The sequence below is a fragment of the Schistocerca cancellata genome, chromosome 1 (genome assembly GCF_023864275.1).
Source record: "Schistocerca cancellata isolate TAMUIC-IGC-003103 chromosome 1, iqSchCanc2.1, whole genome shotgun sequence".
Classification (NCBI taxonomy): Eukaryota; Metazoa; Arthropoda; class Insecta; order Orthoptera; family Acrididae; genus Schistocerca; species Schistocerca cancellata.
In genome coordinates this window covers 619,229,592-619,245,888 of record NC_064626.1, presented here as the reverse complement: position 1 = coordinate 619,245,888, position 16,297 = coordinate 619,229,592, and the positions used below count along the sequence as shown (strand labels likewise).

Below are 16,297 nucleotides of genomic sequence, written 5' to 3'. Positions count from 1 at the left end.
CTTGCGAGGAAACTCTACCAAGCAATCTCAGGGGAGTACTGTATTTTCAAAGAAACGGCCTGCCGTTAGCTGGTTCAATGCTGAAAACATTCGCACGTTTGTGAGCGACATGTCTCGTCTAAACGAAAGAGCTCCATGCAATTATAATGTGACCATTTTACGTGCAGATTATTTCTTATGTTGTTCTGACAACAGTAGAATAGCGGTGAATCGGCAAATATTGATTTGACTGATAAACTGTACACTACTTTAAGATTTTCTCTAGCTTTATATGTACGTCAGTTAGTTATCCGATACAGGCTCAGATTAGGTGAGGGTCGGAGAGTAAGTCACTCATGAGTTCCTCGAAAGAGCCATCTCGAAATTCAATTTATTTAACGGTGCTACGAAAAAAATAAATCTGTAGCATCTTAGAGAGCTTTTAACCTCACAACTGCGATGCATTGCTAACTGGAACAACTGTTCGCGTTCAGATGAATCTCGTTATACAGAACACCCTTTGAATTTATGCAAACCATAGCTTTGGTTTTTGTACAGCAAGTAGCGGGACTTCATAACGATGACCTGTTGCCACAGCTGACTGATGTCCCGCTACTGACCTTGCTTTACTCAAGTCGTCGATTATTATGCTTTCTGATTACAAGTCTACATCCTGTTACTGATTCGATGATAGATATTTTAGATGCTCTAAGGGACAGTCAAATGAAAATGAGAAAGGTTAAGAAAGGTAAGGGAAATGTTTATTATTTCAGAAGTAATCGCCATAATTTTTGATACATTTATTCCACTGTGAGACTAGATGGTCAGTACCTTCATGGAAAAATCTTTGCGCTTGCGTATGGTATCATGATTGTACCCAGGAGTGCACCTCATCGTCCGAAGCAAACCGACGGCCACGAACGTCTTTCTTCATGGCTCCAAAAATGTGGAAATCGCTTGGGGAGAGATCGGAACTGTATGGATAATGTGTAAGGGTTTGCCAGCGAAACGTGTGCAGCGTAGTCTACATCTACATCCATACTCCGCAAGCCACTTGACGGTGTGTGGCGGAGCGTACCTTGAGTACCTCTATCGGTTCTCCCTTCTATTCCAGTCTCGTATTGTTCGTGGAAAGAAGGATAGTCGGTATGCCTCTGTGTGGGCTCTAATCTCTCTGATTTTATCCTCATGGTCTCTTCGCGAGATATACGTAGGAGGGAGCAATATACTGTTTGACTCTTCGGTGAAGGTACGTTCTCGAAACTTTGACAAAAGCCCGTACCAAGCTACTGAGCGTCTCTCCTGCAGAGTCTTCCACTGGAGTTTATCTATCATCTCCGTAACGCTTTCGCGATTACTAAATGATCCTGTAACGAAGCGCGCTGCTCTCCGTTGGATCTTCTCTATGTCTTGTATCAACCCTATCTGGTACGGATCCCACACTGCTGAGTAGTATTCAAGCAGTGGGCGAACAAGCGTACTGTAACCTACTTCCTTTGTTTTCGGATTGCATTTCCTTAGGATTCTTCCAATGAATCTCAGTCTGGCATCTGCTTTACCGACGAACAACAGTATATGATCATTCCATTTTAAATCACTCCTAATGCGTACTCCCAGATAATTTATGGTATTAACTGCTTCCAGTTGCTGACCTGCTATTTTGTAGCTAAATGATAAAAGATCTATCTTTCTGTGTATTTGCAGCACATTACACTTGTCTACATTGAGATTCAATTGCCATTCCCTGCACCATCAGTCAATTCGCTGCAGATCCTCCTGCATTTCAGTACAATTTTCCATTGTTACAACCTCTCGATATACCACAGCATCATCTGCAAAAAGCCTCAGTGAACTTCCGATGTCATCAACCAGGTCATTTATGTACACTCCTGGAAATTGAAATAAGAACACCGTGAATTCATTGTCCCAGGAAGGGGAAACTTTATTGACACATTCCTGGGGTCAGATACATCACACGATCACACTGACAGAACCACAGGCACATAGACACAGGCAACAGAGCATGCACAATGTCGGCACTAGTACAGTGTATATCCACCTTTCGCAGCAATGCAGGCTGCTATTCTCCCATGGAGACGATCGTAGAGATGCTGGATGTAGTCCTGTGGAACGGCTTGCCATGCCATTTCCACCTGGCGCCTCAGTTGGACCAGCGTTAGTGCTGGACGTGCAGACCGCGTGAGACGACGGTTCATCCAGTCCCAAACATGCTCAATGGGGGACAGATCCGGAGATCTTGCTGGCCAGGGTAGTTGACTTACACCTTCTAGAGCACGTTGGGTGGCACGGGATACATGCGGACGTGCATTGTCCTGTTGGAACAGCAAGTTCCCTTGCCGGTCTAGGAATGGTAGAACGATGGGTTCGATGACGGTTTGGATGTACCGTGCACTATTCAGTGTCCCCTCGACGATCACCATTGGTGTACGGCCAGTGTAGGAGATCGCTCCCCACACCATGATGCCGGGTGTTGGCCCTGTGTGCCTCGGTCGTATGCAGTCCTGATTGTGGCGCTCACCTGCACGGCGCCAAACACGCATACGACCGTCATTGGCACCAAGGCAGAAGCGACTCTCATCGCTGAAGACGACACGTCTCCATTCGTCCCTCCATTCACGCCTGTCGCGACACCACTGGAAAGGGCTGCACGATGTTGGGGCGTGAGCGGAAGACGGCCTAACGGTGTGCGGGACCGTAGCCCAGCTTCATGGAGACGGTTGCGAATGGTCCTCGCCGATACCCCAGGAGCAACAGTGTCCCTAATTTGCTGGGAAGTGGCGGTGCGGTCCCCTACGGCACTGCGTAGGATCCTACGGTCTTGGCGTGCATCCGTGCGTCGCTGCGGTCCGGTCCCAGGTCGACGGGCACGTGCACCTTCCGCCGACCACTGGCGACAACATCGATGTACTGTGGAGACCTCACGCCCCACGTGTTGAGCAATTCGGCGGTACGTCCACCCGGCCTCCCGCATGCCCACTATACGCCCTCGCTCAAAGTCCGTCAACTACACATACGGTTCACATCCACGCTGTCGCGGCATGTACCAGTGTTAAAGACTGCGATGGAGCTCCGTATGCCACGGCAAACTGGCTGACACTGACGGCGGCGGTGCACAAATGCTGCGCAGCTAGCGCCATTTGACGGCCAACACCGCGGTTCCTGGTGTGTCCGCTGTGCCGTGCGTGTGATCATTGCTTGTACAGCCATCTCGCAGTGTCCGGAGCAAGTATGGTGGGTCTGACACACCGGTGTCAATGTGTTCTTTTTTCCATTTCCAGGAGTGTATATTGTGAATAGCAACGGTCCTATGACACTCCCCTGCGGCACACCTGAAATCACTCTTACTTCGGAAGACTTCTCTCCATTGAGAATGACATGCTGCTTCCTGTTATCTAGGAACTCCTCAATCCAATCACACAATTGGTCTGATAGTCCATATGCTCTTACTTTGTTCATTAAACGAATGTGGGGAACTGTATCGAACGCCTTGCGGAAGTCAAGAAACACGGCATCTACCTGTGAACCCGTGTCTATGGCCCTCTGAGTCTCGTGGACGAATAGCGCGAGATGGGTTTCACATGACCGTCGTCGTAACAACTTCGTCAGCATGTAGGCGGACATTATCGTGCAACAGGATGATACCATCCGTCTGCGTTTCTGGGCATTCAGACGCGATGGCGCGCTACAATTTTGGCATTGCGTCCATTTGCCACTGTGCATTAATATTGGCGCCGTGTTCCAGAACTCAATGAGCAACGGACCCTTGCAGTCAAAAAAAACGGTCATCATGACTTTTTCGGAACTGGCGTGCACGGCTTTGGTTGTTTTCAAAGGGGGTGAGTCCATATACCCCCATTGTAGGCTCTGACTCGCCTTCCGCCTCGAAGACACCATGATTCATCTCTAGCGACAGTATGCGACGGTAAACGATATTCTTCCTCGCGGTACCGTTCCAAGTTTTTAAATGATCACACCGGTACTATCTGTGTTGTTGTTTATTTAATTACCACCCAGGTTTGTACCTTTTATGCCATTTTCAAGTGATTAGCACCATGAGAGAACTCACCGGTGAAGCCACCGCAGTAGAGCTCGTTGTCGTTGTAGTTGACGGGCGTCAGGTAGCCGAACCTCCACATGGAGTTCCTGGCGGGCGGGTCCATGAGACGGGCGTGCGCCTCCACTCCAGGCTGCAGAGCCACCTGCGGGAGAGAGACATCCATCCTCCGTAAGCAATAGACCCGCTGGGACAAGTCGTGCAAAGTTCAGCGCGAGCGTCACACCGGACAGCTGCCGAGTGATGTCTCTGGCTCTGAGCACTATGGGATATAACTGCTGTGGTCATCAGTCCACTAGAACTTAGAACTACTTAAACCTAACTAACCTAAGGACATCACACACACCCATGCCCGAGGCAAGATTCTAACCTGCGACCGTAGTGGTCGCGCGGTTCCAGACTGTAGTGCCTAGAACCGCTCGGCCACTCTGGCCGGCGCTGCCGAGTGATAAGGCCTCTAACGTCGCTTCTCTACAGCACACCAACAGTTATCATTTTTGCAACATTCTAATCATCATTATATCTTACCATAAGTGAAAAATTTGCGACGTACGACGTAAATCATAATTTCCTTGTACTTACCAAGAAAGGCCAGTAATTCATTTGCGATCGGGCTCTTCATTTACCAATATTCTTCCTTTCTTGTATACTACGTTAACACTTAGACGGCACATAGATCTTCAGTCATAAGCATACATCGGGTGGTTAAAATGAAACATCCCCTATTTAATACGTTATAGGAAGGAAACTAATTACCGTAAGAGTACCAGACTTGTTATAATTCATGCCTAGAGTATGGGGTCCATGGTTTCCGTGCGTCATGTTGACACCGTTCAGTTCGAACTCTGCCAGCCAGGTGCCGTGATCAGTCATTGTGCTTCATAGTCTCACACACCTGACCAGTCGCAGTGCACTTGTTGGCGTGTCAACATGAGCTTTGACAAAAGGAAAGGGGCATTGTGGTGAAGCTCTGTTATCAAAACAGCGGTAATGCTGCATCTGCATTTGAGAATATCGCCGGCTGAAAGGATTACGGAAGGGTCCTCTTTCTCCACCTGCTGTGCGGAGCACGATGAAGAAGGTCAAATCAACTGGAGAATCGAGTGTCGCTCCAGGAAGAGGCCGACTACCGGTTGTACCACAGGTGGCTGATGATATCGCTGTTGCTATGGCAGACAACGCTGGGCGCAATTCCCGATCGTCAGGCAGCGAGCGTGCTATGTCACGACAGTTGAACATCCCGTGGTATACTGTAAGGAAGGTGCTTCGAACCATTCTCAAATGGTATCCGTACAAGATGCATATTGTACAGAGCTTGCAGCACAGGACGCACAACGACGTGTTAGCTTCGCTCTCCACTTTCTCGCAACGATTGAAGCTGACGAGGGCTAGCCTCGGACAGACCTTTGACAGACGAAGCTCATTTTCCTCTGATGGGTGAGGTGATCACACAAAATTGCCGAGTATGGGGATCTTCACTTCCAGTCACTGTGCATGAGGTTCCTCTGTATGGTGAACGTGTCACCGTATGGTGTGGATTCACGGCTACGTTCATCATAGGTCAATTCTTTTTTTAGCGGATTGACGCTCAAGGACCAAAGACGTGCAGTGTGACTGGCCAGCGTTACTGTGATATGTTTCGCCACCATGTCACATCCGCCCTACAATAGGGAGACGCATTGAACTCAACAGTTCTCATGCAAGATGGGGCCCCACCGCACATCGCTCGTGAAGCTCACCTGTTTCTCCCAAACATATCTGGGAACGATCGAATTATCAGCCGATCGTTTCCAAATGTTTGACCGGTACGATCACCTGACCTCACTTCCTGTGATTTCCGGTCGTGGAGCTACGCGAAGGGCAGGGTTTAACAGCGGAACATTCACACATGTTCTGATCTGAAGCGTAGCATATCAACAGAGGTAGCCAGAATACCTAGGAATATGTTCTGCTGTACTGAATGCAATACTGCATTTTCAAATTCTTCTGGACACTGAAGGGAGCCATACCGAATGGCTCTCTAAGCGCTATGGGACTTAACATCTGAGGTCATCAGTCCCCTAGACTTAGAACTACGTAAACCTAACACACACACACCACGCACATCCATGCCCGCGGCAGGATTCGAACTCGTGACTGTAGGAGCAGCGCGGCTCCAGCGGCCGGCGGAGTCATATTGAGCTCCTTTTGTAGCAGTAATGATACCGGCATGTAATAGTATGATGTACTGTAGCAGCACATTAAAAGTGTTTCAATTGAATTGATTCTACATTGTTTCTTTTTCTCATGTCCTTGACATTAACGCTACCATGTTTGGGCCTCGGACGGCAAATATTTTCCGTGTTGGCACGTGTTAAATAGAGAAAGTTTAATTATAACCACGCTGTACTACGCTATACAGGAGGAGGAAGGTAAGATGCGCCACCCCAAATATACCCATTATGAATAAATAGGCGTATTTATAAATTATTTATACAAAAGTAACTTTTAATTTTGAATAATTAAATAACTTACAGAAATGTTTGTTATAACACTGCCTGAGTGTATCTTCAAGTTTTATTTACAAATGTTCAATGTTTTGCAACACGACAAATGTTCCACCTGTAATCGGTTTGCTGCCATATTCTATACGCAAGACTTGCTGTATGGTGGGAGCTGCTTGTGTTATCCGTTGTCGCAGCTCTTCGACGTTTTCCAGAAGCGGAGAAACGAACACTCTTTCTTTAATGTGTAACCCCATAAACAGAAGTCTATTGAGGTTCAGTTAGGTCATCGTGGTGGCTAGGACATTATTCCAACACGTCCAGTCCAAGTCGGCTCATTATTACCGAGATACTCGATAACTTCATCATGATGTCGTGTCGCACGATGTTGGAAAATTAATTATATGCCCAAGTCCTGTTGTAACCGAGGCATTAGATAATGTTCAAGCATGTCCAAGTACGATATGCCATTTATAGTTGACTCGGCAAGAAAGATAAGATACCTGTGATATACAGCCAGTTTCGGTGGAACGATAGTAGCAAATGATAGCAGTTTTTGTTTGAGGTCGTGGCTTGCGATATTTAGCCAGGAATTGTCTCTGAACTGTAGAAGCGGATTTGGATTCATGAAACCATAAACAACACTGCGCACACTCTGCAGCGTTATACGACTCCATGATGACATTTGTAATAACTCATTCGCACAAGCCATCTAGCGGGAACGTCGGGAAATAACAGTGTTAGGTGGAAATAAAACCGGCATTCAATACAGTATCAAACATTTCTGTACAGTATTTACCCTTCTCAAAATTAAAGCTAACTTTTGTATAACGAATTTATAAATATTCCGTATATCGAAGTGTAGTTTTTGGTCCATTATAGCAGATAATATCGTTAAGTACGAGATTTTCGGAAATGATTATCAACATTTACAGCTGACAACTTGTGAAACCGCCTTTATTTTTGATGGCATTATATATTAATTCCAGTGGTATTGGAAAAACATCCTCCACACCTACAAATCCTTAATCCACCCCATCCTCTGTTATGCCAGTCCTGCCTGGATAATCCACCCCCTTCAAATTCTATAAGTCCCTCCAGATCATCGAGCGCCATGCACTCTGCCTCACCTTCAGTATACACCTCCCATCCCACATATGGATCATGTACGACCTTATCACTTTCCACCATCTGCTCCTTTTCCTTGAACGTATCTGCGTCCTCTACACCTCCCACTGACTTGATCCCCCTCATCCCCTATTTGCTACTCTCTTGTCCAACCCCCACCCTCTGCCGAGCCTTTACCGTTGTGTCCCCCCTACCCTCCACCTCTACATCCTTCATCTCCTTTCCCAAGGTGGTTTCCATCGACTTCTCCTCCTGGATGATCCCCTCTCTCCCTCCAGTTATCCCTCCTATCAACTCTTATCCTCACCTCCCTCTGCCTTCCTTTGTCCTTTTCCTGGTCTCCCTCTTTCCCCCCTCCTCCCATTCTGTTTTTTTCCTCTTCCCACGTACATTCTCTTTGACTCCCTTCTCTCCCCAGAGTCTTTTTGCATTCCCCTCCTCTGCCTTTCCCCACTACCTCTCATGTCTGCCCTGCTCCTCCCCCCCTTATGACTCCTCTCCCTCCGTCGGATCCTCCCCTCCCCATTTCCTCTCTTCTCTCCTTTTTTCCCCTCATCTGTCCAGGTCCCACCCTTCTGACCTTGGCTGTGGTGCGTCATCTTCATGCCAACTTTTTAGTGCAGTGTTTTAAGTGAGTGTTAGGTGTTGCGCGTCTTTTCCGAAGTGTTGCAAGCAAATATCATATTATCGCTGGGTGTGATTTTTTATATCACTTGCGAACAGAAACCAGACTGTCGCTGTGTTTTTTATGATTGTCTGTCTACTATTTTACCTGTCTACTTCCTGTGTATTTTATTAGCATCGCCAACCCTTTGTTTTGTGTTTTAACTTCCACAATCTTCCGCCATTTTACAATTTAAGTCACCGTTTTTATCACCTGCTTTTATTGTTTATTATCTTCTTCTTATGTTTCAAAAATTCTGTAGGCTGAAGAGCGGCGTACTAAGCTGCTTCCAGCCCGCCCCCTTCAGGGGGAATCGAAACTCAATAAAGGAAAAAAAATTGGAAAAAAAACATCCAAGAGGGCTTCAGTGACATACCATGTGTGGAACTTGGTCATTTACTAACAAGATAACAACGCCGAAAACCCTTATCCATCCGAAAGGATGAAATATGCCACAGACGTCTGCCCTACCGAAATGAAAGGAAACACAAAGTTCAGGTATAGTTCGTATGTTGCTGACATTGTCATATCAAGTGCTCAAAATTGTTACGTCGAGTACTGATAGCTGGTATAAAGTGATGCCGGACAGAGAATACTGCACTTCAGACTCAAACAGCACAGGCCCGTTCTATACAGCATTTAAAGTCTCACGAGTTTCCATGCAGAAACCTTACTGTACAGAAATTGACGTACGGTCTTCTGCCGGCGTTGTATGTCTTAGATTATGCGACGGATAGTTATCATATTTTTCGCATTTTACAAATGACATTATACGACCCCGTAAGCTGCTGCTAACACCCGATAATTGTCTTAGATCGAAACCGTGGCACTTCAAAGAATAATTTAAACAGCAGCTAATAGTGTTTTGTAAGTGTTATGTGTTATATAAGTTTATAAGAGCTGAAGAACACAAAAAATGAAATATAAAGATGGTATTGCACGATAGAAGGTTAGTTTAGGTTAGTGTTTTGTAACGTCCCGTCGACAACGAGGTCATTAGAGACGGAGCGCAAGCTCTGGTTAGGGAAGGATGGGGAAGGAAATCGGCCGTGTCCTTTCAAAGGAACCATCCTGGCATTTGCCTGAAACGATTTAGGGAAATCACGGAAAACCTAAATCAGGATGGCTGGAGACGGGATTGAACCGTCGTCCTCCCGAGCACGATAGAACCAAACAAGGTTATAACTGTAGATATACACGGTGTCTCTCCTAACTGTAGTAATGCGCTTTCTCTGATGTTTTGGCAGATATGTGGAATTTCATTTTTGCAACGTGTAGATGGAGTCAGTCCAAACGAATACGGCTCATCACGTCTTCATGCGACGCCCAGCGCCGATAGAAAGCGTTGGTTTCTTTCCCGTTACAAACAAAATGATTTTTAAAGTGGAATTTTACGTGCCCATTCGACAGAGCCATTCGACAGAGCAGTCCTAAATTAGTCTTGTGTGATGTTCCTTTTATCGATGTGAATTAACAGCGACATCAAAACACGAAAAATATCGACCACTCCATCAGCAACAGCATCGCCCTGACCCACGCTGACTGCTGCAGCCTTGCAGAAGTAGCTCCTGGGGTACTTTATATTCTTCGTATTTTACGGTTCCTGTTACACACATGGATAAAAGAAGTAACGCAGTAGAGCTAGACTACTCTGGGATAGATTTGTCAAATGGGCACTTAAAATTCCAAATCAAAAATCATTTTGCTTGTAATGGGAAACAAACCAATGTTGACTCCGACTACACGTTCCACAAAATAAATTGCAGATACCTGCCAAAACGCTGTAGAAAATTCGCATGCCGACGCATAGTAGAGGCACCCGATGTATGCAGTCTAGACCGTCAATAAAAACTTTCTTTTACAACTACTTATTTTGATTTCACCTATAGATAAATGTTCGGAGGTGTTACGTGTGGTAAGAGGGCAAACCATTTTGTGTTTCCCTAGAGGGCGATCCAATTATATCCAAATATTCTGTTAAGAAAGTACGAAATCGTCTTTGCAGACAGGGCAGGATACTCATTATGTTGGTACCTCGTTGACTGATTATGTGCCTCACCATAGCTGCGACAACATACTAAATATTGTAGTTAAATGCACGGACTAGTGCTGCTGCCGGCAAGAAAGAGGCCCCCCGCTGCGAGTTTGAATATGTTTGTTTCAGTTGGCGTTTTACCCGCCTTGAGCTCGAAGCGGTACTGTTATATGTCACTCAATCTTGCTGTACCAATCGTCCGTAGCAAACTTTTCGCAAACGTCTCGGCACAAAATACAAAGTGTACGTGTGGAGCAACGAGTTTTCTTGAAAACAGAAGAGAACTGCTACACGATCTAATACCTTGTTAAGGGAAATGTGCGGAAATGAAGGTTTATCGCAAACACATGCTCGTCACTGGTTCGAAAAGTTTATGAAGGGACTTGAAACGACCGAAGGCGATCCTCGTTCTGGACTACCGTGAACATCAAAAAACACTGAGAAAATGCGTAAAACTGATTCGTGCAAATCCTTGTCTGATTGTCCGAGGTCTTGCTGAAATCTCAAGAATGAACAGAGGAAGTCTTCGTCAAATTTTGTGTGAATCATTCAACATCCACAAAGTTTGTCCAAAAATGATGCCATTGTGCCCGCCGATACCATCTTGTCCGTAAAGGCATTCTTTTCGAAATACATCACCATGTTGGACCATCCACCATAATAGAACGACCTATCAGCGTGTTGGACCACCCCACACAGTAGCACAACCTGGCCCACTATGAGTTTTTTCATTTACTTAAGTCAAATCAGCGCTTAAGGGGACAAGATTTGACAGCGTGAAAGCGGTGGAAGTAAAAGTTGACAGAAGCGGACTTCCAGCACTGCTCTGAAGGAAAATTCGTATGGAGCGTTGATGGGATGGCCCAGGAGGGTGCTCAATAAATTCTTTTGGCAACACCAGTCCGGTTATTTAACTGACACATCTCATATCTGTTAGGAACGGTAGATACCTGCCATATCAATGAAACAGGTAACAAGGATGCGATTGTTCAAAATGTCTCACGTTGACAGAACAAAGTCGTCAACGGAGGATTAACGAACGCTGGCCTGGAAAATCAGCCAGCATGACTGAGGTTTCAGATTGTTGGTCTCGCCGTTTCAGGTGAAATCGGGCGTTAGTCCCTCATTTATGACTCACGAGATATGACAAACGAACAGTTAAAATATGGTAATGCACAGAACCAACGCTTCTACCGGTCACGGACAGACGGTGCACACGGTTTCCTTCCCTTAGGTTAACTGATAGCTACGGGGACAAGAAAGGGAATGCAGGCATAAGCCTAACGGTAAGTTTTCCAGATGGAAACAGCGAACTCTGTACGTCGGAATTAACGCTGACAAAGAGAGATTTCATTCTTTATTCTTCCAGGTTCTTTACAAACTTCTTACTATTTTCAGACACTGATTGTGTCTGGCATTGTCAAGACACAACCGCATAGTTCCTCCAAACACGTTGGACACATTCGCCATATGCGAAAACCACATCCACTGTTTTTACTGACGTATACACTGTGAAAGACTGATAAGTTTCACGAACGGGCTGTCTGTTCACTGCAACAGCAGAGCGTAGATTATTGAGCTTTAATCGCAGTGGTAAATGTACATGTCTTATATGAATTACGTATTTCCTTCTATCTGGTACAACAGCCTGATGATGGTACCATACTGTCCGGCATTATTATCTTGGTATTAGTTGATCAAGTCCCACACATGTTGTGTCGCTCAAATCCTCTTTCGAATGCACATGAAATGTCTCGCTTATTTGGCTTCTTTATAGTTGTTTGTTTTATTATTTTATCGCACTTTTACTCCCACCCTGAGACCAATTTCAAGATTTGCATGTTATTAGGTGATTAGTTCCAGTTCTGGTATGATAGCTGCACTTGCTGTTTGACTTCTTTATACAATTTTTGTACAGGCACTATGAACCATATGTAAACATTTAGGGGCTATTTTTTTATCAATGGATTCATTAATGTATTACATGTTGCTCTTGTACTTCTTTAGGACCACAGCAATATGCTGCATGCATACTATTGACACTAGCAGATTATCCTATAGTTATAAGTATGCACTATTTTTATCTTTAAACTTTTAAACTTTTTGTTCTTGAATTTTAATGTTCTTATCTAACTTTTACTTTTTTGTGGTGTGTTTTTCTGTACAGCCTTCTGAAGAAGGACTCTAAGTCCTTAAAGGTTAAGGAAATAAAACTGATTTTTGCAACTGTTTGCTGATTACTTTGATTTTTAAAACGTATATAATTTCATTAAAATGCCGGTCTCACACTTCGGCACTAAAAACGTTAAAAATTTCATCTGTTAGATAGTTCGCAGTATTGTCCGCAATAGTTTAGCGATTATATTTTGGGTGGCCTGTTTTAGCTGCCTCTCCCAGTATAAAATGTAATATGCCAACAATGTGGATAGTGCCAAAAAATTAGGTTAAACTATTTGTGTAAGTGCAAACAAAATGTACGCAAAATTTCTGGCAGAGGGAATAACTTCTCAATCATTTAAAAGTGAAACTGCAGTCACCAGTTCAATTTTCTCCTAAGTAAAGTCAAGACAATGACTTGCGTACCTGAAAAAATTTTAGGAACCAAAAAATTTCGACAACCAGCAAAGCTTTACAGAGAAAACGTGAAATTTTAATTTAAAACTGTTAGCTTTTAAGAAACATTATAATATACTTCTTTCGGTAGTGCTCAGATCTCTAGTTATCAATCGTTCACAGACTTTCACAATTTGAAATGTGTCATTCTAGAACATTCTAAATGTGTCTATACGCTCACAATTAAAAGATGTTCACTTCTTTTTTATACTTCCGCCATATTTGGCGTCCATGCATCTGCCAATTACAGAAGTATTGTCAACATATAACATTAAAGTTACCGTAGTTTTTATTGTAATTTCTGGCGGCCCTTTAACAGGAAGGTGAGTTTTCCAAACTACGCTCATTTTCGCCCATAATATGCCAAAATATGCTGCAGACGGGGTTGTGGCACAATAGGAACCTCAGGACTCATAAATTGGAGAAGTCGGTGTCAGGCTTCATCCATTGACTTAATTGTAGACGTGGTAAACAAAGACAAAACTGTCATATTTGCAGCCAGCATTCGACTAAACGATGAGGCAGAAGAAGTAATAACGGCCCAGCAAAAGGATTCTATTGCACCGAGTTTCTGAAGATATCCCTTGGAACTAAACAGTAAGTAAACTACGCACCTGAAGCAACAGCAACACGACGGCCAGGACCTTATGGTGCCGACAGCTTTGGGGGTGCATCGTGGTTTCTGAAATCACAGAAAATGACTGCTTAGTAAATGACAGAATATGAAGGACAATTTTATGAAAAATTACAACATAAAATTGATAAAAGGCATGACGCACAGTCTTAAATATATTTTTTGACAGCGCGTATTTGAATTAAATTAATGAACAGTTTCGATATTTAACTGATAAGAAACATTATCTCAGAATATAAACTGGAAAAATCTTGATAATACAGTTCATTACCGCCTCTGGTCAGGGGGCACACACACCAGTTACACAATGCCAATGAGTACAGTTGAGGGAGGAAGATGAAAGGAGATTCGGACTTTCGATTCCATCGTCATCGAGATCTTTGCGGAGAACGCCATCTTATAATTCGAAAGCAGAAGGTGATATGGGAACATTATGTGCAAGATGTATGAGACACGGGGAACTCTCAAACATGAAGAAGCCTGTAATAAATGCAACCACAAAGAAGGCAGGAGGCGACAGCAGTGAATACTACAGAAACATCAGTTTAATGGCACGAATTTTTTACAGAGGGGTGGAAAAACTGGTAGAAGCGGACCTCAGGAAGATCAGTTTCGGTTCCGCAGAAATTTAGCAGTGCGCAAGGCAATGCTGACTCCACGAGTTGTGTTAGAAGATAGGTTGCAGAAGGGCAAACCTACTTTTAGAGTATTTGTAAATATAGAGAAAGCATTTAACAATGTTGACTGGACAACAGTCTTTGAAATACTGAAGATATCAGGCATAAAATGCAGGGATACAGGGAACGAAAGGCTATTTCCAGTTAGTACAAACAGCGGAATGTTGTTGCATGGTGGAAGAAAAGGGAAGTTGTCGTTGGAAAGGAGTGAGACAGGGTTGTAGCTCATCCTCGATGTTATTCAACCTGTACGTTCAGTATGCAGTGAGAGAAGACAAGGAGGAATTCGGAAATGGAATTAGCGTTTAAAGAGAACAATTAAAAGCTTCGAGGTTTGCTAGTGACACTAATCATGCCATGTACAGCTAAGAAGTTGGAAAGGTGTTCCATCAGTAATCTTCCAAACGTCCGCCCCCGGAAGCTGAGTGGCCAGCTCGACAGAATGTCAATCCTGAGGGCCCGGGTTCGATTCCCGGCTGGGTCGGAGATTTTCTCCGCTCAGGGTCTGGGTGTTGTGTTGTCCTAATCATCATCATTTCATCCCCACCGACGGGCAGGTCGCCGAAGTGGCGTCAAATCGAAAGACTTGCACCCGGCGAACGGTGTACCCGTCGGGAGGCCCTAGTCACACGACATTCATTCATTCATCTTCCAGACGAAAGAACAGGATGAAAAGACTGAACGCCTATGATCACGCGATCACCTTGCTTAAATTTCCTTTGTATGTCATTCGTAAACATCAAGGTAGCATTAGAAACGGTTTATACTTGAGTTACTGAAGTTCACTGTTTTCCCGGCTGCATTAAGCAGGAAGAATGGCGTCTTTATACGAATGTTGTAAATTCAAATGCGTCCCTTTAACGCTAAGTACTGACTCTGACTCCTTGCCCATTACTTGTTCTACTAGCGTGACTCTTTCGCGGATCTCTCTCTCTGTCTAATTGCGTGAGAACTGAAAATCTAAATAATATTATGAAGTATTTTCGCTCATTACCTTGCTAACTTATTTGCAGCTGTACAGTTTTATTCTTCCGGGTAAAGGTAAGTGTAACACACTTTTCTCTAGAAAATTGTTATTCGATTCCATATTAACTGAGTAATACTGGCAGATACCCTATTCTATGAATTAAAAATAAGACACATTGAAGCTTAATGGACTGTTGCTGCGATCACCAAAGACGCTTTCAGTTGCACTATAACAGGTAATACCCGGGGACTTCAAAAAGTAAGCTAATCATAGGCCAAGTAACTTTTATTGAATGCCACCCTACACTTCAAAGTGGTTCACTTCAAAGTAGTTCAGATATGTGACACTCTTTTCCTAAACATTGCTGGCGAGTCTGTGTAAATAAAGGTCGGAACGTTCTACCAATCGTTCCACCCCTCGATGACAGGAATCCGCTCCTTGCTCACGGAGCTGAGCTGTTCGGAAACAGCTGTGTGAACTTATTCATCGATGAAAAATCTTTTCTCCCCCCCCCCCACCGATGTTCTTTAGCTTGCCGAAAAGATGGCATTCGCTTGGTGCAAGACATGGATTATATGGCAGATGCCTCCAAACATCCCATCGGAAACGTTAAAGCGAAGCTTGTGTACGTGCGAGCCGAGTGAGGTGTTGATTGCTTAATTTTCCACGTCTCATGCTCTTTACGTTTTGCCCACAAGAATCGTGCTGTCCCGCGTACTTCAGCGTTGGAGTTCGTTTCCAGTTGCCGCTTTAGTTCACCTTGTGATAAACTTCTTATCCGTACCGGACCTGAACTGTGTCTACAGGAAACCTTGAACATGTACTCCCTTCTGACAATTGCTCCACTTTTCTTTCTTAATCACCTTAGCGTGGGACGACATTGTAACTTATTTTCTGAGCTCCCTATGAATACCAGCAAAGGCTTTGTAAAAGTAATCCCCTCAGCAGTTACCTGATGATATTTATAAAATGCATGGTAAACTTAGAACAGGATGTTTGAGCACAGATTTGAAGTCTGTTCCTTCCAAATACGACTACAGTG

At 44.3% G+C, this 16,297-nt stretch overlaps 1 protein-coding gene across 1 annotated transcript in view; it reads right to left on the bottom strand.

The window, feature by feature from the left end:
* Positions 1-13,656, bottom strand: part of LOC126183090 (uncharacterized) — a 41,230-nt gene extending 27,574 nt beyond the window's left edge. The window contains exons 1-2 of the mRNA XM_049924906.1: positions 13,592-13,656; positions 4,067-4,199 (exon numbers count right to left, since the gene is read on the bottom strand). Coding sequence (XP_049780863.1) covers positions 4,067-4,199; positions 13,592-13,651 — 193 coding nt within the window. The 5' untranslated portion in view covers positions 13,652-13,656. The remainder of the gene's footprint in view (positions 1-4,066; positions 4,200-13,591) is intronic.
* Between the last annotated feature and the right edge of the window lie 2,641 nt (positions 13,657-16,297).